This window comes from Hylaeus volcanicus, chromosome 7 (assembly GCF_026283585.1).
Source record: "Hylaeus volcanicus isolate JK05 chromosome 7, UHH_iyHylVolc1.0_haploid, whole genome shotgun sequence".
Lineage (NCBI taxonomy): Eukaryota > Metazoa > Arthropoda > Insecta > Hymenoptera > Colletidae > Hylaeus > Hylaeus volcanicus.
In genome coordinates, this window is record NC_071982.1 from 18,164,971 (window position 1) to 18,188,124 (window position 23,154).

A 23,154-nucleotide genomic window follows, 5' to 3' on the forward strand; every position below is an offset into this window, starting at 1 on the left:
GCTGTTCTACGCCCAGATTGAATGGGGCCGCGTTCTTTGACGACGGATTTGCTCGCGATTACGGGGAAATCGGTGTTATTAAGTAGAGTGTATTTTAACTTAAATTGGAACTATGGTGTACTTGGAGACTCGTGAAACCCTTGGCGGTGGTGCATTAAACTTCGGCAGTGAGAAGTAACTCCAGAAGGGGTCTTAACACCGCTGAAGACTAGATCTACTTTAACACGTTGGCTGCCGGACTAAAACTCGTGAAAATTTCTATCGAGCTAGAATGTTGTCTCAAGACTATTGAAGATTAGACAATGTAAGACTTTGTCCTAGTATTTCATTGTATAACAACGTCTGCATTGATAAGCAACAAGTGACGTTAAAGATAATAACGAGGACGCACCGTACAGATCGACGACCCCTTTGAACTCATTACTTCGATAATTATCCACCTCGATTACTCCAGGATTCTTAGTTCCCCATTCCCTGCAATAATCGAGGTCCCGGTATAATCCTCTCGCCAAACAGATTTCACGGAGTATCGCCGTGCCGAGGCTCGAATAGAAAACAGGGGCCGATAAATAACGGTGTTTGGGGACCGATGGAAGACGCGAAAATCGTTTTCGATCGATGCACACCCCGTAAACCGGATAACTATGATACAAATACAGAGGTGTTCGACGACGATTCAATGCTCATCGTCGGCGCAGGCGAGCGATGAATACATCGAAATTCGAAGCCCAGGAATATTGCCGTATGCAGATTCGATGGGAATTGCATCGACGCTGCGCATCGATCATACGCACTGCGGCGTATAAATTGAATATCGAGAAGATCGGCTTATCCTTAACAATACGCTCGCCGGAACCGCTGCAAACGATCCCGTTAGAACGGGAAGGGGGGCCTGGAACTTTCATTTAATTGTAAATCATCCTTAAAGAGGGAAGAGAAGATTGCCTCGCCCCTCCCCGTATCCTCGCGGAATTCAGTTGCTAGCCAAATATTTGTTTTCCTTCCCCCCCTTTTTTTGCACGATTTTTTTTTTCACCGTCCGCACCGCGGCGTCTGAAATTTATTTTTTCGACGAGTGGGATCGGTCGGCAATATCACTTCAGTCCCGCGCAAACCGATCGATAAAATTTAACGATTTTTCCACCACCACCGTGTTTGTTCGATTTGCCAAACGCACTTTTCCACATATTCGTTTCCCCGACGCAAACTGTCCCGGGAAAGGGTGGATTCCACGTTTGGAAGCAAATCGGAAGAAGCAAAGTAGGTAGGGTAGTTTAGGGAAAATAAAAAAATCGTCACTCGCTGAATCTTGCAATTTGCTGGTTCTTGTGGCCGTGATTCCTTCCGCGTTGAGGTAAATCCTGATTTGATCGCGAGAGTGGATCTTATTAACCCTTTGGCCTGCAACGACGAGTACGACTCGTGGTAAGGAATTTGTTCGACTACGAACAAATAATACTACTAGTCAAGCAATTCTCGCAGTTTCATTTCCTATAATTTCGACCCAACACCTGCCTTGACAATAAAATATTTCCGAGCGATCCCTACATCAAACTTTCAAATTGGTCCTTCTTCATTTCCACCATGAATCGCTAGTCGCCGTGTGTAAGTCCTAGCCAGTGCACGGTATTCCTGTTCGCGCGGCACTTCGGCGAAGATTTGCAATTCAATCGGCGCGCACAGGGGGGTCGGAAACGCTAGCCGCCAATGCAAAATTACACCGGGGTATACTTTACCGATTAAATGTTAATTCGCTGGAGCGACTTCTTGGTCGGCGGGCTTTCGACCCTCCCTTAACGGAGCGCTGTAAGATCGCGAGTATCAACGCGGCGCAGGCTATTTACGTGGGAAAAATCATCTCGAACGGGAACGATACCCAGATCCGATTATTCAAACGAGAAAACCGGGCGAACGGCGGACCGGGACGACGAATTCTACTTTATCCTTTGGCTGGGCGTAAAAAGTTCGCAGACCCCGCGTTTTATTGCGGGCTTGTTGTTTGCGATATTTAATATCGGCGAGAAGGAAAGTTTTTGTTTGGTCGTTCCGGAATTCGATATCGATTCGGAGGATGCACTTTTTCGCAACAATTTTCGTGTTTCTGCCGGGACAATTCGGCGTTTATTTCAAGCGGAGCCTGCCCCCTGCAAGGGGGAGGTTGTTTAAATTAATCGGCTTTACTGAGACTTACAATTGAGCCGTTCGCTGCACAAATCGACTAACTCCACTTTTTGAAAAATCTTAAATCTAATGAGTCAGCTCTGGCGTTCTCTTTTCAGAGCGCGCACCTACGTGTGTCGTGAAAATCAAGCTACGACAGATATAGTCGCATAAACGTAGAGTAAATATTGGAACGCGAAGACGGCTAGAAATTAGGTCGTCCCAAAAATTCGTCCCATTTATATGTACGTCTGGCACTTAAATTAATATGTAAAGTATATTCTGAAATAAACAATGGTAATACTCGACATGATACGATTGAATTACAAATTAGCCCTAGAGAAATAGATAGCTTAAAAGAAAAGCAACCCTCTCCTTTCAATCAACTAAAAACATTCTGCAGCTCGTACAAAAATAAATCCAATTCCTTCAGAGAAAATACAATTAAATTTAGAAGTTTTCAGGGAAGAGCGTTATCTTGCGAATAAATGATCACTAGGTTTATTCGTGTTCTCCCCGGTCGATCTTTTTTATACGAGGTCGTGATTTCGTAGGAAGAGCGTGACCGCGTTCGCCCCCTACCTTAGCTAGATACGAACTGGACAGTCTAATCTTCATAAAGTGGATGAAACCGTCAGAACGGAACTCGCTGACGGCCGACACCGAAATTCGAAAAAGGAAAGGACGACTGTTCGCCATGGCAATCCTTCGTTGGCATTTCTGGGGACGAGATTTACCGCGGGGCTTCGAGGACGCGCGAACGACGCAATAAAAACGCGCGAGCCGCCGGCATTAAACGCGTTCGTCCCTGCTTCGACGGCCATTTTAATTTGTCGGTCCCCGTCCTCACCTGGAAAACCGAACCGGACACCGAGCGTTAATTACACGTGACGCGAGCTAATACGCGGAGCTTTATCTTTTTCCCTGGGCGAACGATAAATATTCTCTCGATGGCGATGCACCCGGCAGCGATTAACTATAACCGGAAAGGGGGTCGGAACCTTTTCTAAACAGAATTTGCATCGACCTCGAACTGCAGGGATCATTACAAAATTTAGAATTTAAAGGGGGTTGAAAAGTGGAGTTTCTCCGAGCAATTCTTCAGGCATGTATCTACACTGTTTGTAAACAAATTTTGGCAATAGATAGTAGTAACTGTAGCTAATGTTTCTTTGCGTTGAATAGCCTATACTTTGTGGTAGAGCATGAAAAGCTCGATTCAGTTCAAGCTTGAATGCTTTCAAAATTATAATCAATAAAAATGACCAAGAAGAAAGAAAATGTTCTCTCCCCCCCCCCCCCAGGTAGCGGCGTGTTATCTATAATTTATGGCAATAGCGGCGAGAAAATTTTACGACTCAGCCAGCTCACGAAATTTATTGCCAATTACTTGACTTCGTGCCCGGAAAGAATCGAGGGTCCTTCTTCGAGGATGTATACGCACGTAAAGGTGAGGTCTTCCTTCCCCTATCTCCCATCCCCCTCCTCAACCTACCCCGGAATCCAGAGAAAATTCCTTTTCCCTTTTCGCCTCCTGCATACAGGATCCGTGAGAGATTTCGCCGCGGTACGAGACTGAATTCACCGCTTGAAAATAATAAACGAACTCTCCTGTAAACCCCCGCGCGTCCAATTTCGTGATCGTTGTCGCCTTCGTTTTTTCCATCCACGGTTTCCCTCGCTTTTCGCATTAAAAACCCGACACGTGTAATTAACGAAAGAGGAGAGGCGACACCCTCGTGGTAAACGACAAATTTAAAACATCTTCGTTACTGTTCTTTCGATTACGAATAATAGTAAATTTCAAAGATAAAAAATTGAAGACAGGATCTACTCGATCAATTTTTGTAGATTTTGGACTCAACACGATAAATTGATAAATCAGCATCAGACATGATTGGGCAAGAGGACGAGCCAGTTTTCTCGGATGATTATCCGAGCCGGAGGGAGAGGTTCGCCGAGGGGGTCTCCTCTCTTTTCTTCGTCCTCTTTCGCTCTCCCGTCATCAAGCGCGATGCACTTTGCCTATTTCCCTGGGGTGTACGCATAATGTCGCGGGATCGCAATCTGCTCGCGCCGTATTGGCCGAGCAAGGGGGGGGAATATTTATTTTTCAATCCTCCACGCGGAACCGGAACTCACGGGCGCCATAAAGGATATTAAAAATCATTCGAGAGCGAGCCAACGAGGACACCCGCCGCGCGCCTTCAAAGAGAGTTAAATTTCCTCGTATCGGCATCAACCTGCTCCGGTAACGCGTGACCTACTACGTTTTGTCCATTAAAAATATTGCAAATTTTCTGTTTACCGTTCCAAGGAACGGTCTCTGATTGCTTTCTGCGCGTTCTCGCTGAGCCTCGAATTTTCTCAGCCCTCGAATCGTATCTCGGGGGTTAGAGTTCACCCTCGTGCCAGAGACCTACGTTTCAGTCTTTGTATTTTCCAATTTCTATGTGTGTAGCGGTTATTTGTATACCGTAACTTTAGATTCCCACTTTTTAAGGTATAACGATAACAATAGACTCAGGAAAAGTTTGTTCGCCCCAGTATACGGTAATTGGGGTGCCGGTGCACATGCGGTGAGATTGCTTCGCATATTTCCCTCATAGTTAACGAATTATACACCTTCGAACGGCGAGTATCTTAATTAATTAAAATTAAACACGGACCATCTTCCTTCACTGTTTTCGCTACGCGAGTACATTATAATGTTCGTATACAAAAGCTGAAATTTTTCCTGGTTGATTCTAAGGGTTCTCATAAATGAGCCAACCGCTTCTTTGATTCAATTCGAAGTAAAAACGCGGAGGAAAAGGTCGTTTCGCTCGTTTTTTGGATTCCTGAGAGGACATTAATTTATGAAACCGAATACGAAAAAGCAATCTTCATTCTACCCCTGCGATACCGTCAGATACCGAGGAAAACTCCATTTAATTAGTGTTTAATTTATTCCTGAAGGGGGATCGAAACGTAGAATGAATGATAAACGTTGTATTTGAGAAAAAAATTTTTTAATTGAATGCTAATTGAACTGGCAGTAATATATTGCGTGCAGAAGGCACATAATTGATTTCTACACCTGATAGTTCCACCCCGAGCTTCACTTTCCCTGCTCCATTTTTCTATCATCCTCCCAAACATAAATCCTTTATGCTTGCAGTGTTGTTACCAACAAAATTTGTTAGACCTACATCCGAATGCAAAGGGACCCTAAAACCCTCTTTTATAAATCACCGTTTATCGGAACATTTTACTAGACCCAGAAACGTGCGGTCGAAACGTTCAATAAAAATAATAAACCCCATCTCATCGTTTAAACATTATCGGTTTCCACCAAGTGCGAACTCACCCCGCGTACTTTCAACCCCGAAACGTTCCTCGTTAGCCTGGAGTGTCATTCATTAGTTCCTGAACACTTGTAACCGCCGACCCGGTACCCACAGGGATTATCGTTGTATTCGTTAAACGTGGAACGGTCGACGAAGGTTCGACTTATCGTCGCCGGCTGGTTAATCCCAAATCAAGACGTCGATGAAACGAAGGGGCTCGAGGAAGGGCCGCCATGGGGGACGCAGGACGCAAGGACAAAGGGGCGATCCGAAGGAGGGAATCTGGCGAGGATCTCCGAAGTCCTGGTGGATATTTACCTTGAGCAGTAGTTCCCGAACCGATGGTAAACTTCTTAGATGTGGGCGAGTAGCTGCGGACCTCTCTTAATCCTGGAAGATATCGCCCGGTATCCGCGGATTAAAATCCACACTTTAGTGGCTCCCCGTCGCGCAGATAGCGCCAATGTTGTCGTCGTTCCGAGGGAGAGGGGAGAGTTCGAATATAGCCCGACAGTTAAAGTCAACGCCAGGGGCCGAAGCCATTCCCAGACTAACCCGGGACCATCCCTTTCCGCAGCCACGATCTCGCCCCCTAAGCACTCATGCAAACGACCTCACAGCTGGGCTTGCGAATTAACTGGCCTCCCCCGTTGGAAAAATCTTCGACTTCGAATGAACCGAGGAAGCGGAGGAACCGACGACAAGTTCCTTAAATTGTCGGTGGTGGCGATCTATGGGACACTACGGGCTTATCAACCCTCTGTTGTTCGTGGGAATGGGATATTCGATTATTAACGAAACTCTTGGTGCGGAGATCTCAAGGGGCCTAAGAAATAAAGGTTTTGGAATTTTCTATGCATCTCTCCCTTCTACAATGTGTCTCTAGGCCAAACACCCCAATTTTCTAACCCTCTTTAAGTGAAAAAACTAATACCTACACTCTTCACGGTCCCGTGTATGGGTCAAATGTATGATTTAACGCGGCAATTAATTAAACGCCCCCAGACAGAACGTTCTAACTAAGGAGGGCCTCGAGTCGTGCGAAAAAGGTACAAAAGGCGTCCAAGAAAGGTCGGAGGGGTAGAGTCGGAAACAACGAGACGGTTAAAACGCAATCTAGATGGACGAACATCGTGAATAACAACGACGCGCAGGAGCTAATCTAAGCGCGTTTCCATCGGAGATCAGACTTGCAATTTTAAGTGTCGCGGCGATGTTGTGTCGGGGGGCCTGATTAAATTGCGATTCCGGGCACCGTACACCATCGTGAATAACAATGAAAGCCGGCGACGCGAACCCACCCCCTAACAACCCATGCACCAAGCCTGTTTTCCCCGATGCCTTTTCCCGCAACGAGAATTTCACCGTTCGATAGACGCGCGCGCTACGCTTTTTCTCGCTTTATGATTTCTGACCCATTACCGGGGCGCATACCTGACTCTTATAATGCTCGTATATCATTCGAGCCGTTTTATCATCGCCATAACCGGCAGCTTTTTCCAATAAAAATATGCACCTAGCCACCGGGAGCCGCGGCGTATTATTCGAGGGAGATATGTAAATCCGTGATATAATACGGAGTCTATCCACGGAACGTTCCTTCGAATGGAACTCGATACGATATAACCGATATATACAACCCGCCGCGAACCATTTATTTTCGATAAACGCTGCTTTCGCGAAGCACGTACATCGGCGGGAGCGGGGGCCGACCGGTTAAGGAGATCGGAGTTGCGCCGACCCCGAACCCTTATTTATTAGCTCGGTGCACGTGAAACCCTGTTCGGCCACGGTTTGGATGTTGCGGGGCGATAACGCGTGCGAAATTATGCGACAAACTAGCAAAAAGAGTCGCGGATGGTTATTATCCGACACCATCATCGTCCGGATAGAAAACAATAATTCAAACGAAGAATATTGCATCTCACCGCGCGGTGGATTTATTTCCAAACAATCTGATCTATTTTTCCACAGCGTGAAAGTTCCATTACCGCTGACTAAAGAGCAAATCCTGTATTTTTTATTAACACGAACAAGCGTTACACGCGTATCCAAACCGTATCCCTTTTCATGCGTGGACGTTTGTTCGTACCGCAAATTTTTATAAATTCATTATTTTTTCGTGCTTCCATTTGTTTATTCGCAGCGCACCCAGTCCTCCAAAGAGAACTGAAAACGTTACAAATACGTCAAGCTCGCTCAACGACTACAATGAGCTTTCATAATATCATTTAACATGTTTTATCTGACGCCGCGATTAATCGGGAACGTTTGCGCGACTCTTTCGGCCGAGCGTGTTCAAAAGCAATTCACCGCTCCATGCAGTCCCAATTTTTAAATCCGAGCCTCGACAAAACCGTAGTCATCGTTGGAGTGCCAGCTTTTAATATACTCCAGTCGCTTTGATCCATTCTCTCGTTTGTGTGCCGCGCTACAGGGCGTTACACTCGAAACGTACCGCGTAATTACCTGCTTTAAATGTAACGACGCGGAAAAATGTTTCGCACGTCGTTCGAATGGTTTGTGCGAATGTGAACACGGTGCAGACACGACTTTCTAATACCGATCCCGTGTAGAAGTCCGAACGAAGTTCGAAAAGAAATATGGTTAGATACAATACTTTATGATTTGGGGGTTTTCATATTTAGTGTAAATCGAATTTTAATCCTTGCACCACTTATAAATATTCTATTGTTAAGCTTACAGAAAATTGATTATCTTATTTATTCGATCCGATCAACTTATTATTATCATTATTATTAAAAGAAAGCTGGACTGGTCGCATCCCTATTTTAGCAACTTACAGCAGTCAATTTTGTTTCAATATCGTTATACTCCACCCAGTGATGCAACCAATTAATAACTAACTAACCAAAATACCTGTTTCCTTCCTTTGCGATTAACGTCGACCAATTCGCGGCGCTCTTTCCGCGCCGGATGCAATTGATATTTATCAATCCCCGGAGCATCGGGAAACTATAACGCGCGGCAGTTATCGGAGCGACCAACCCCGAGGTCCGAAGGTTTTTTGTCTGGAGAGTACCGCATCGAAAACTCTGGGGCATCGACTAATTTAAAAGTTCCCAGGAACTCATCTACCCTTTAGTGGCTTCGGCGAGGCTCGCCCCAACCCCGTGTATACGATCCCCCTGTCCACTCGTGTTTCCAATCCCCACCGCAACCCCTACGGGCATCTATTTCTCCTTTGGTTTCGCGAGGAACAGTCGGACGTCTTTCTCAGCCGCTGGAAACCACTTTCCGCAAGTCGTTACGCTCGCGCCATCCGCGATTTGCTCTGATTTCGCAGCCACCCCCCCACTCGCCCCCTTAAAGAATGTTTTCGGTATCCCTGTTTCGTAAATCTTCCTTCCCAGGACTCTCTATTAAGACGGGGATGATCATTTTTCAGTCCTAAGCAAGTTTTCACTTACGATCTGAAATTTCTATTTGACGAATGTTTCTATCGAGATTAATGTATAATCTATAGACCAGGAAATTGTGATTTATTTGCAAGCTCGTGATTACTCGTAGGGAGTTTTCTGTGCTCTTAACGGTTCGTTAATTTACTTTGCAGGCAAGCCGGAGCCTATGGTCCGGTGGCTCGTCAACGGCCAGGTCAAAGACGAGGAATACGAAAAGAACGCTGGCGACGTCATAGAAAACAGGTACGCTTTTATTCCTCGTCCCCTCGATTTTCTACCGTCGCATCGAAACCTCGAACAGTCTAATTATTCCGTATCGACGAATTCAATTTTTGTTTGTTATATTTTTTTCAACGAAGAAATTGTTCATGGAAAAATAATATTTATCTGGTTAAACTGCAGTACATAGTGCACGCATGCACCAATTTTCATTGCGATGTTGATTATTCCTTCATGGGAACAAAAATTGTAACCGATCAGGACGACTTGGGTAGCATGTCTGACCAAAACTCGATGTTTCTACTCGCGACTCCTTAAGTAAGTATCGAGTTTAGTTCAGCCGTACCTAGTTGTCATGAAAATTACATTTTTAGAACCAGTTACTACCAAACAAGTACAACTAAGTTGTTGTAAACGTATACAAACAACACCGCAAGTAGAAGTGGCGAGCAATGGTCAGACGCATTAGCCAAGTCTCGCTAAATTGCACGCATACCAGGTGCCCTATTCTTTAATGAGTTTAGTTTCGTGCATTTGCAAGGAAAATGTATAGTCTAAGACATCTGCGTGCCAGGGAACTGGACACGTTCCCTTGCAACCCTTCCACCCTCTCCTTCAGGGTATGCATGGAGTGACCTACAGTCACTCGATCAAGTAGGAAAATACAAATTCTTCTTGCTCTACGAAGCATGTACAAAAAGACCGTACAGCAGTATCACAGTAACAATCAATCATAGTCAACTACACGAGGAACATTCTCTTAATCAATTTAACTCAACTTTGTTCCCAGCTACAGGGCGCAATAAGGTGTTGCAAATACAGCGATAGATTACAAACGTAACTTCTTTATTTCGCTTCCTATCCATCTTAATCTCCTACGCCATTAATTCGTCGCAGGAGGCCAAAACATAGGGCTAATGTCCGATGCTGACTTTGTCAAAAACGAAGCACCTTGGACTGAAACACGGACTTTAATTCTGTTTGCAGGTTAACTCTGCAGTCAGTGGGTCGTTCGGATCTAGGCTTGAATTTCACTTGCCAGGCGCAAAACACGGACCTGATCGAACCAAAGGAGTCCTCGATCTCCCTGGACCTTAACCGTGAGTATCAATCATCGTAGTTCGGGTAAATCGTTCAATTCCGGGGAGGGGTTGCGAACACACGGTCGCTATAGGCGATGGGTGGAGACGCCCGTTAAAAGAGGAATGAAATAAAGACAAGAAGTAGATACAAATTCTTATCGCGTGGCTAACAAATCAGAAGCCTCACCCCGAGAGCCTATCTTGTCCCGCGTTAACGATAAGATCTACGAGACAGCGAAAGTGGGCCAACATCCTTTGCTCCCTTGCCGCTGTGAATCGCCTTTAAGGGAAGATAAGGCTAGATAAGACGAGAAATATATTAAATCCTGCCTCGAGCCCCACCCGGCTCATCCATCCAGGGCGCCCTCGACGCTCGAAGAAGCCGAAGGAGCCATGAAAGCGGACCAATCTCGAGCTTTCTCAAAATTAGAATTCTTCGTTAACTCACGACCAACCCCACCGTAAACCGTGACGACGAAACGCTAATTTCGCGAGTAAACTGAAAAATTCATAGATCAATTATCCGCCCTAGCAGCATTCGCTGTGGCTCCAAAGTAACGACCAAATGGGAGGGAAACTCGGATGAGACGCCGATGCCTAAAGGAAATCTCGTTTCGACGCGCCACATCCGCCACCTTTGGTTATGGGAACCACAAGATTTTCGACAAAATTTTCAGACTTTCGAACCGCGAGATTTTCGACTAAATTTCGTGATACATGTCGAATGTACAATTTCGAATTTCTTCAATAGACATACAGAGTACGAATATTTATGGGATTGACTGTATATTTCTCGATATTAATCTAGATTAATACTTTCTATATTAATCGATAGTAAGTCCATCGTTCGAAATCACGGTTGCTACACACCCAAGACCACCCAATATTATTCAATATTTTCCCCACGATTCCAGAAGGTTTCAAAACACACGAAAATCCAACAATCGTAGGTCCGTTAGCGGTATCATCGATTTCTCGGAAATATTTACCGTCTACCCGTTGATTTTTCCACGTCCCCTACCTCTGCCCTGCCGTCCGCGAAGTCCCGAAAAACTCGCGTTTTCGCGAAAAAGAAAACAGAGACCCGACAGATCGACCGACCGACGTGGTCGTGATTGATCGGCGCTGAATTATCGGTGCTTCCGAAAGTCACGAAATTTTCGACGAAGCGGACAACGAAATTGAAGGCCCGTTATTGGCGAACGAGAACACACCCATCATAGCGGTGAACGAAAAAAAAAAAGAGCCCTGGCGCTTCGCGCCGGAGAGATAACGAAACGGGCATCGAAAGAGGAAAAGGGGTGGATCGTGGGCGGGAGAGGGATGAGAGGGTGTGCGCGAACAGCAGAGAGAGCAGAGAGCGAGCGGGACAGAGGAAGCGAAGAGAGAGGAGAGAGATTGATCGATGCTCGCTCTTTGATTTTCGCGACCTGGACCAAGTGACCATGCATCCAGCGTGTATTCATCTCATGGCTGGCGGGACAAAAAACGAAAGAGAAATTAAAAAAGCCCTGAGCGGTGACGGAGCGAACCGCTGGCTGGAGGATCGACGAGATTGCGGATATTCGAAAAGGCCTGGTGATTCTGGAAATCCGGAATATCAAATATTTGCACCGACGCGAGCCGTTTGTTCAGAAACTTGTAATGCCATGCGCCTGCAATGCGACCATTGGATAGAATACTGTACACGCGAGGAGAGAATCCAACTAGAGACCATCGCACCGAGTAACAGTGTTAGTCTAAGGAGGTGGTTAACCTCGAGGGTCATTAAGTTGCTACACTGAGTTGGGTAAAATAGTCAGAAGGAAGGCTGAAAGTCTACAAATATATCAAATGTTTGATTCGAATTTCTTCAGAAATAGCCAACTGATTCACCTAAATCAAACCTAAGCTGCACGATAGTGTCAAGAAGGGTGGCTAGGTCGCAACTAACGAGAAAAAATCAGCGACAACTCGAGAGCACAACCTGAACGATCACGCTCGTTAACATAGAATCGAAAAGTAATTTTCGTAACGAGGTCGCGAGACGGCAGCGGACCGGAAGGAGTCGGGGACGTTGAAAGAACGGTCGAGAAAAATATCGAAACTCATTATCGACGACGCGAGCCGGGAGGCGAAACGGCGCGCACGAGCGCCAAAACGTGTCCTCGTAGTTTTCATATTTCACGGGCGAACGGATCCGTATCTGGCTTCGGTATTGGCCAATTGGAAACGCGGATTTATCGTCCGTCAAAGCGATCGTCGCCTGGTCGGCGAATACTGGGGATATAGTATCGTTCCACGCGTTTACACGCCCGCGGAAAAATCAATGTTTAGCTCTATGGGACGATCGTTATCACGCAGAAGCTCGAAAAGAAATCGACCGAACGGATAGATCACATCCAAATAGAAAGAGAGAATTGGATGGACAAGAAGAGGGAGAAGTTGCGTTCATTACCGAGTCGAAGTAACGGTTCAAAGTTGACTAATGTTTGCCGACCCATACTTTAACCCTCTGCACTCGATACAAAAGAAATAACAGCGAGAATAAAAATAAAGAAACAGACGTGAGTAAAAAATGAAAAGGAGAGCACGCTACACAGACCATCTTGTTTTGAACGAGCTCGGAGTGGTAGCTAATCCGAGCTCCCGAGGCAAGGTGTTTCAGAGGACACCCTTAAAGAGCTCTGTGAGGCTTCCTACGCGGAAAGAAGGTGTGAGCAAGAACAGGTGGGTCCGACTAACCTCTCGGGTCGTAAAGCAAGGTGCTGCTGTAAATACGATGGCACCCCTTGATTAAGTATGGTGAAAACGGCTCAGCCCGAGAAGTATCGCCTCCTGGTATCGACCTTAAGCCATCTAAGTCGCCCGAAGTAGGGGTGTGATGTGCTCAGTTCAGCTAACGCCTGGAGTGAAGCGAACGCAACAGTTTAGGGGCTTCTGCAACCTGGCGTTTAGCAGGTCAGTTAGGTCACCATACACCAGACATCTATAATCAATTATAGGGAGAATAGGGACGCTAACCAGATGCGCGCACCTGACAATTCCCTATAAGGAGACAATCACGGCTGGACCTTCGGTCTAGACGAAGTAGCATCGATCTTAAAGGCGACAGAGTTGACATGCTCTCCCAGAAATGTGATGTTATTAAATATGAATACAAGAGCCAGGGAGGAATAGTAATATCGCGTGACAATTACTGTCGTTTCTGATATAATCGATGCAGTTACGTTTCAGATTGCTCGCAACCGTCGAGCTACAAATGTATTTACCTATGGAAGCTGTGCCACGTCGATGATCGAGGCGTCGTTTAAGCGGTAAACAACGATTAACGGCGATGTCAGTTGCTCGATGTCGGCGAATAATCTACAACCCAATTTCGATGATCGAAACAGGGAAACAATGCCAGCAAATCGCTCGCCCCCATTTTTGCGTTCAACTGCTCGCGTAACGCGGGAGCAAGTCCGAAAATGACAAATGACTGACAATCGAACCGACCGCTCGCGGGGATTTTAAAACGTTAAATCGACTGGACGATTTGCATCGAACTCACGTACCGACCCCACCGCCCACCATCGAGCTCATTTATCCGCCTTAATTATCGGTTCGCTTTAATTATCGCGCCCGATTAGCGTCGTCGGTCCGCGCGATTGCGGGACTCGCTGATTCGAACAAAAAAAAAAAAACGAGGACGACCAGTGCATTCTGTCGTTCGACAACGACAGATCATTCCGGTGCCGCGATCGATTAATCGTTGGTTGGTTTGATTTACAGTGAAACCCCTAACGGTGATCATAAGGAGGCCAGGGAAGAAGGGAGTAGGCGACGAGTCGCTGCTCGCTGGAAAACGATACGAGGTGGAATGCGAGACCACGGGCTCTAGGCCTCCAGCTGTGATCACCTGGTACAAAGGAAGGAGAAGACAGCTGAAGCACACCACGGTGAGAACAGGAAATTAGAAATATAGAGTCGTTCATGAAATTATTTTGGGTACTCGGAAGAGGAGTCTTTGAGATTGAATAAGCCGAGAAAAGATACACGAGTGACGTATCTCTTTTTAGTACCTCGAATAATTTAATCAGCGAATATTTAATCACCTGTGTTTGTTTATCAAATGAAATCTTGATCGAAGGTGCTAGACATCTAATCACACTATCTAACATATAATTTTGGTATCTAATGTGAAAACTGTCCCTATGACGGTATTCAATCCCTCCAAAAAAAGAAAAAAAGGGGGGGGAAGTGCTGAAGAATAACGAAACTCTTTTTTAAAATTTAAAATCCACATACACTAACGGAGAACAGAAATCATGAATAAAAATTTTGCATACAAATCGACTTTCTGGGGGGAGGAGAGAGACAGAGAGAGAATATAAAAATATTGTTGTACCCTAAAAATAATGCATATTCATGTACCCCAAAGCACAAGCTTTTCGAACGCGCAGCGCGGCTGCAATTAATTTTTAAAGAACCCACGACTATTTTCACCCCGTCCACGTGTACAGGACGGTTTAACGCGTGCACCAGCGCGTTTCGTCGATATTTGTCTCCGTAGGTGAACTCGATTTCCCGGCGATCGCTTTACAGCAGGCTCGTTAGCGCGATATATCGACAAGCCGCTAACTTACTAGCACCGTGGACGGCCGAAAATATTCACCGACATCCGCACGGGGAGCAAGTGACAGACTATTATTCGGGCAACTGGAGCCCGATAATCCGCTCGCTATCGCTTCCTAATTATTGGCGCATCACCTTAACGAAATTTGTCGTGTCGTCGCTGGACGAACAAAAGGCAACGCGGCATTTAATTAACAGCTAAGCTGCTTATTATAGCCGACGCGCGTTGGGCTTCCCTGGCTCGTTAATTAACCCAGGGAGGTGCAGAAGGGGGGAGGTCCTCGAGGTCTGAACGCAGCTACGATGAAATACGGTAACGCGTCCTGACACCGAGCTATTTCAATTTCACTTCCTTTTAATTTAAATCGGACTGTCCGTCCCCCTCCGTTAAATTACACCTCGCTACATCCGCGTTCGCTTAATGTTCTCCGTCAGGCATCAAATAGTCCGCAGCCAGGTCCCGATCAGCAACGAACACGACGAATTTCCTGTTCGAGCACGAAATTACACGATGTCTCTACCAATTCGGTATCCGATCTGTTGCGGAGGTGGAGGGGAAACGATTGTTTTACACGTGCACCCGTTCCGCGTTACCGTGGGGGGGGAGGGGGCTCGATCCGATACTCGCCAACGATTCCACGGTCCTAGCGATTGAAAAACGTTCCAGCCCGCTAACGAGCCTCATCGATCCTTAACGAGGAGTTTGCGACGGTTACGCGATGAGACGCGGAGTGTTCTCGTCGACACGGTACCTGAATCGCGACTGGCTCCATTTTCCAGCGCAAGAAGAGGGGTGGATTGGCGATGCAGTGCCCAGAAATTTGGATATGGGGACAGAGGCAAGTAACGATTGAGCCGTTCATTGCACGAATCGATTAACTTCGTAAAACAAAAAGTTGATTCAATGGCCAACAAAATTTTGTCGTTTAATGGTGTTAATCTTTATTATTCGGGAAAGTTATTATAAATATAAAAATGTATGACTATACCAAGTGCTTTGACATTTAAATTAAAGATTCTTCAAAAAGTGAAGTTAATCGATTTGTGCAGTGATCGGCTTAATTAGCCTGGAGCAGAATATTTCTGGGCACTGGTACAGGTATCATATGTATGCTAGTTTCTTTTAGTGATCCCATTGCTCAAACAGAATTGCAAATGTAGAAACCGTGAATAATGAATGAAGATTGATGAAGAGACCGCGAGTTACAAAAAGGAGAGTAAAAATAATAGTAATAAGGTAGAAGCTATACACGGTAAGATAGAGGAAAATAAAAATGACCAGCACGCGAGCACTCGGGGCCAAGCGTACAGACTCGCATGCAACCGCGGAATACATAAAAGATGCAGATTATGATACGGTGAAAAAAGGAAGCCGCGTGCACTCGGTCGCATAGCGCTCATAGCGTTTGGTATGCGAGCCAAATAATATTCAAAAATATCCTCCGATGTACTCTTAATCCATGCACTCAACATTCGTGTCAGAGATTCATCATCGTAAGAAAAAAACTCGAGTTCATATCTGTCGAATGGGGGTGTTCGTCCTTAATCTAGTCTGAAGGAACCCCACCAGGAAGAGAGAAAGAGAGTGAACTATCTCGAAAGAGGTTCTGCAGAGAGACTCGACGCTGAAAGAAAGAAGGAAGTGGCACCGAGAGGGTGGAGGGGTTGAAAAGGTCGAAACGCTCCAGGGAACCGATAACTGTACCCCTCGGCGGCGAATCTTTCCCTTGGGAGAGGTTCACGGCGCAGAAACAGATTCAAAGCTCTGGATAGACGAAGACGACGGACGAAGACGTCGGACAAGCAGAACGGGTCCGCGAGCGAGGAACGAGAAGGAGAAAGAAGCGAGGATTGGTACTCTTCTCGAACGGATTGGATTCGCCTGGTTCGACTCGCATCCGATTGTGCGAGCACGAAGAGGAGGGAGGTGAAAGCACCGTGGGGGGTTGGAGGTGGTTGAAAGATACGATCGGAGATGCTTGCCAGCCGCGCCGATTGAATTAAGCAGCCACACCTGTCGACTCCAGATATTTTCATTGGCCGAATGCTAATTGCCAATTAAGCCACGACGATCTAACCGATCCACGGCGAACGTTCCCCTCGCTACGACCCTCCTTTGTTTTCGGCGACCAAACACGGCCTGACACGCTAAATCGCGGGTTACTGCTCGCGGCAAAGTTAAGGCGATCGCTACCGTGGTCACCTGGTGACCTCCTTCAACTGACAACGTGTTTTGGAATCGTTAACAAACCCTAAGGTTTTGGGGAAATTTAACCCTTTGCACTCTGCGCAATCTCGTTGCAAAATATGTGAACAGAAATCGTGTTACATAAAATAGTCTAACTTTGAACGATACGACGTACGAATGTACAGGTTGATGCTATTTTTATCGATTTTAAGAAGGTATTTCCACCTTTCTTGTTTGTAAAGTTATGTAACTGATAGCAATCACAGGTTGTCAAGGTCAGAGATTCTCATTTAACCCCTACTTTGATAACATGAATCATTCCCCAAGGGTCTCGCCTGGAACCCTTGCCAAAGTTATATCGAGTATTAACTTATAATTGACTCTAGCATATAGTTCCAAACGAACCTTGAGAAATATATATCGTGTATTCACATATTCTACAATTAATATTGTTTCTATAGTTAATAATATTTCTATCTCCGAACGAGTAACTCCATAGAAATCGATAATTAATAATACTCGTTCCTGTACCTGTTTAATTTGCGAATGAATCGAAACGTGACACGAAAGTAAACTAAAATAGGGAGGAAATATTCATAAATAAATTTTTCCCAGAGATAGATACGAGGCGAACTCGTCGCCCAGTTAATAGATGTAGTATCAGTATGAATTTTTACGTATTTCGAATAATTCGTCCCTGAAGGGGTTAATTTCGCTATTCGTTGAAACGTGACGCGAAAGGGGATATAAAAAAAAAAAATGTTTTCCCGAGCGTGGCCAACAGCGCGCGCGAACCGTGTCTCTTCCAGCTTCGCTATTAATTAGTATCGTATGCATCTAGTTTTTCTACTATGCTATATACATTTTTCCGTCGCAAATGACCGTTTCGACGAACTCTCGAAAACTTTTCGACTATCGCTTCCCGCGAAATTGCGCGATCATGGCGATCGTTAAATCACCGATGCGTCGAAACGTTATCCGTCGGGAGAATCGAATTGTTAAAAGTTAGACCGAACGAAACAATCGAAAGCTGCGTCCAAGGGCACACTTGCACGTTTTCGGATTGGATTCGAGCAGAAACAAGTCTGCAGGGGTAGTTGCTGAAATTACAATGCCAGCAGACGTCATTGTCCCGGCTCGGAACGGATAGGTGTTCTTAAGGAGGATTTATCGAACTCCACGGAAAGTTCGAACCGTCGAGTAACGAGCGCCACGTGAATTCGTTCGAAGGACCATGAAAATCATACCTGGAGTTTCTGGTATTTTGGAGGATGCAGGATCCGTCCAGGAACAGGAAGCATCGATTCCAAGTTGCGGCATTCGACGTTTCCAATAATGCAACTACCAGGAGCACTGCTATTGGCCTCGAAATGAACCTGCCAAGGTACACGCGGCAAACGGAGCGCTGGAAGCTCTTTATCCTCGGCGGTGGTGCCGCTGCAACCTATAGAAATATATCCGTATTAGTGGGGAGACAAGGCTGATGAGATAAAAAAAATTGTTCAGATAATAGAAGCTTACACGGTCGAGAATAGATTATTTCATGTTCTAGGTGCAGTATAAATATCAATTTAAAAAAGGAGCTAATATAGGAGGATAATTTTATAATTAAATTACCTGTCCTAAGACTTTTTATGCCGCAACGAGACAATGCATATTAAGGAATCGCAATTCGAAACTTTCCAACTTTTTCCCAAGTTTACCTGCCTGATGTTTTCGAGTAAACTTATTGTTTACTTCAGCCAATAATATCGACGCCAAGAATTCTAACTGCGGAAAAGCATGGAAAAAGACCCTGTCGCGTATTCCAGCGGTTCTGACAGCCATAACTACGAGTTTTCATCCAAGTTCGCGATGCGTTACGAAGTTAGAAGCCCTTTTAGGTCGTTCCAAGAGCGGACTAGTAGCGCAAAAATCGGCGTCTAGGACGATGCGAGTATTCGAAGCTCACCGATAATGTATGTGCCACCGAGAGAGCATTTCCGTTCGCTGGCTGGCTGAAACACCCGGCTGAGCCGCGTGCAAACATTTTCCAGAAACAGTCTATGCTTTTCGCCTCTCGAAGCCGCAGCCAGCGACGTTTTTCTGTTTCTATGCCGCTATAACTCATCCGACATAAATAACGGCTTTGGTATCGCGAGAAATGGTCTCGAAAAATGAATATTCTATGCGATGAGGAACATCAAACGATACAATAAACAAGTGACCAACTGTGAGCCTCGAGCAAGCTAGTTTTAATTACATATAGACTTGTGGACATTGAGTTCTTTTGAAGAGTACACGTATAATTATTTTTGCGCGAACCTGGGCAGCCTTTTCAGACATTTTTCCTTGCTTTTAAACCGAGACAAGTTAATAATTTCAACAGGCTCCACTTTATCAGTTTTGTATGGAAAACAACACTCAGATATGATAATCGTGTTTTCATTATTAATTTTTTTTCTTTTCCGTTGAAACGCCCCTAGCAAGAGGCGCCACGATGCGGTGCATCCTTTTTGCTTCCGCGTAAAGCCTGCCCCGGTTTCAAAAGTTAATTAAAAATAAACAGATCCATATGTACTTCTCTTTGTAAAGAAAAACTGAAGAAAGGAAAACTCTGTTTAACATTTAGGTGTATATTCGCGCGCAAAATGGGTATACGTATATTGTAATACTAAACAAAAAGAGGGTCACGTATGAACCAGTGTGAATACAAGAGTTCCCAGGTAAAAAATATTTGTCACCCTCAGTTTTCAATCTATAATTATCAACGATGTTCTGCTCCCGTTTACGAGATAAAAACGATAAATAAACAATTCTAAGTTCAAAGTAAGTCATAATTATAGATTATTTTCCTCTTCGTGCTTGTAATTGCGGACAGCAACGCAGCCGTTGCGTGTGTCGCGGCCTCGCACTCGGTAAAGCGTGAATTTGTACTATAACTCAATGGTAATTATATGTTGTTTCTAATAATTACATCTTGAAAACTATAAGGGGGCGACAATTATTTTTCGCTCCAGACCATTCATTGACATGTCCCTTTACGGCACGCGCCAATTAAAAGCTTCCCAAGGGTGATGTACTTAATCGCCAAAGAAGGATTACGAAAGTAAAATTAATTCACCATTTTTAAGTACAACAGAATCGATTTTCCGGGCGATAGATTCAGAATCGAAGCTTGCTGGTAATCCCCCCTTTTCATGCCCCCTGTCCAAGATAATCCACGTTCGAGCGAACGAGCAGATACGCATGGACCTAAATCATGATGGTTAGGCGCGAGGGGTCCCGAGGCGTTTCGCATTATCGATAATCCGAAATCACAGATGTAACTTGCGGCGCTCGCTTGTACGCCGAGCGTCGAGCTGCCGTTGTCTCCAGCACGTTGACGCGCGGCCCTAATTAATTTCACGTAGTTCATTAACAAGCTCTAGCCGCAACGCTTAACGACGCCTTGCCTCGCCCCGCCGAGCCTGTATCCGCGCTTAACACGGAGACCAAAACTCCGTTGCTCACACTGATTAACAGAGTAAACGACAGCCCACCGATGGAAACGCGACTGTACTCTAACTCGAGCAAAACAACCCATGCTACCAGCACGGATGGCCGCAATTTTATTACGATAAAGACGAATAAAAACTGTATACACTGATATATTCGCACAGGAGATGACTACGTACTCGTAAATTGGAATTAGTGAACTACGATCACGTTGTGTTGCTCGAAGATTGAAAAAAAGAGGATATTCGAAGCTTCTATATTAATTCGACGTGAGATATAATACGGTTATATCATTGTACGAAATGTTTTCTCTAAAATTTAAATTTTCCACGCTTTAGGCAACAAGAATTCGACCGATAGACCCTGTCGCGAACTTTTACGCGACGAAATTGAAATTTTTTGATGAGAATTGACCGCTCGGATACGTGTAAAGATTCGGCGACGGACAGGGACGCCTTGTCGAGCATCGAATGTTCGAGAAATTGGAATATTCTAATAAATTCTAAGACACTTACCCTACTCTCAAACACATTCACGATATCATGATTGTCAACGATCGTGAAAAATCATCTTCCGGATCACGGTCGTGATCGAAGTTTAATCACGACTGCGATCGTGATGATGTGATCACCATGAAAAATCACTGCTAGTTTACGCTAATTATAATACGACAAAATGTGCACGTGTCGTGGCCGGTGTTCTGACTCGCCGCCATCTTGCTCTCGAATGCTGCGCAGTCGCTCCCTCTCCACTGGAACGCTGACCGTTCGGGCTGCCGAGCTTACACGAAGGGAAGCGGAGCGAACCGATCGCGCCATTCTGGACCCAGTTCAAATTTAAGTATTGCGCAAACTCTGAGATTACTTTAATTAAATTAACTATTGGCGATGATTTTAGTACAAAAAAATTATGATGTAGTCTACGTACGATTAATCATTCTTCGCTAGATTCAAATTGGTTTAAGAAATACATAACTGACTGTACAAAATTAACGTTTATCTTAGAGTATCGAGTTTCTGCTTACCACCTGTGACTGTATATGTTATAACTATGTCATAATTGACATCGTCCTATGTTTCTGAAACCAATTCGAAATCAGCAAACCGTTGACTGTAGCCCTCCCCAGCTATGCACGGTCCACGTCGCATCTCAATTTCAACAAATTCCCTGGCGATCGAGGGCAGAAAGTGATCGATCTGGCGTGAAATGACTGAAAATCGTTTCTACTAAATTCCGAATCGCGAAGTCGGAGTAGTTAAGCTCGTTAAGAGCTTGCACGCCCCAGAGGTACAATTCAAAGGATTTCCTTCGACGACAGAGACCGAGAGGTAAGAAGGGGCAGCTTGCGCTGTTAAAGGGGCTAAAAGGTCGACGATAAGGGCGCGGAGGTGGCTCGTTTTCGCGGTGACGAGGAAGGTGGCGACGTGCCTCCTTAAAATTCCTGCTGGCTGCGGCTTCTAAGCGACGCATAATAAAATATAGCCTCTAAGCGAGGATTTGCGCGTTGTACGAGCGACGGTAAGAGGAACGGACGATCTCTGCTCCCAGAGATTCTCGGAAAGAAACGGGTCGGTGGCTGGGGCCAAAGGTCGAACGGAGCCAAGGACAGATATTAACGTAAGCAGATCCTACGAGCGACGGAACACGTAGACCGCTTCTATCGCATTACCATCCTGATTATCCTATATAGTCATCCGGGCTGTCTTTAGACGTTCACCGCGCGCTCCGTATTACATGGCTTCAGCAGGAGAGGGTTTCGTTAGCTGCGCAAAAGCTCCGAGAAAACTGCGATAGAACCCGGTATAATCGCTCGGTATATTAACTTTATTCCCTGTACGCCGGAGCATCGGCGCACTTAAGAGAGTATAAATATTTCTAAATGAAATTCCCCAACGACTTTGCGCCTTTCTTCCCGTTTGTTTGTTTGTTTGTTTGTTTCTTCTGCCCCCCACCCCGTTTTACTACATTGCAGTCGTCGCGAGAACGTTTGAAAATTAGTGAAACCCGAGTAAGTGTAATTTCAGCGGTCAGGTAATGTCGGCGCCTTCGTTACGGTAGGTTTCAGCAGACAAAGATTGCGTTGGCAGACTCTAATCAAAGAGTTCCGAGAAAATTCTAGTAAAAATATTATTGACGAAGGCATTAGAATGAAGACAATGGGGCTACTTACTTATCTATTTTGAATAGAGTCGTACCTTGAAATCAATGATGTTTGCATGCGGAAATCTTTTCTTTCGTTGGAAAATCGCGTGTCTGTCGAGAATAGACGGTGCACGAAGGAAAAGCAAACGTGTGAGAACACGTCCAGCGGGAGAAAAGTTTCGGTTTCTCCCTGTTGGCGCTCGTTTCGCGTCGAACGTATCGGTTGACGCGCTTTGAAACTGAATTCCCGGGTCGAAGTAGCGACTGCTCTTTTTCCCCTGGGCAGGTGGAAAGATAAATAAAAAAGAAAAAAAAAAGATAACAGCACGCCGAGAGTCTCGCCGAGCGGCGTCAGAAGCTACGAGCAAAATTCACGCTCGGTGGAATCGGGCAGCGCTCTCCAGAAAGGATTCCGCGGCGTTAGCAGGACTCGGGGTCCTTTCGAGTCCGAGGCTAGCAGGAATGAGTTTCCAGCAGATGTTGCCGGCGTTGCTTACGGTTCGCCTCTCGACCTTAATATAACCAAAATTAACCATACC

General features: G+C 45.4%; 1 protein-coding gene across 5 annotated transcripts in view; it reads left to right on the top strand.

Annotated features, from left to right (window-relative positions):
- LOC128879873 (nephrin-like) overlaps positions 1-23,154 on the top strand; it is a 347,536-nt gene that overhangs the window by 274,773 nt on the left and 49,609 nt on the right. For all 5 annotated transcript variants that reach the window (XM_054129420.1, XM_054129422.1, XM_054129421.1 and 2 more), the window contains 3 exons: positions 9,064-9,154; positions 10,118-10,230; positions 13,966-14,132. In XM_054129420.1, coding sequence (XP_053985395.1) covers positions 9,064-9,154; positions 10,118-10,230; positions 13,966-14,132 — 371 coding nt within the window. The remainder of the gene's footprint in view (positions 1-9,063; positions 9,155-10,117; positions 10,231-13,965; positions 14,133-23,154) is intronic.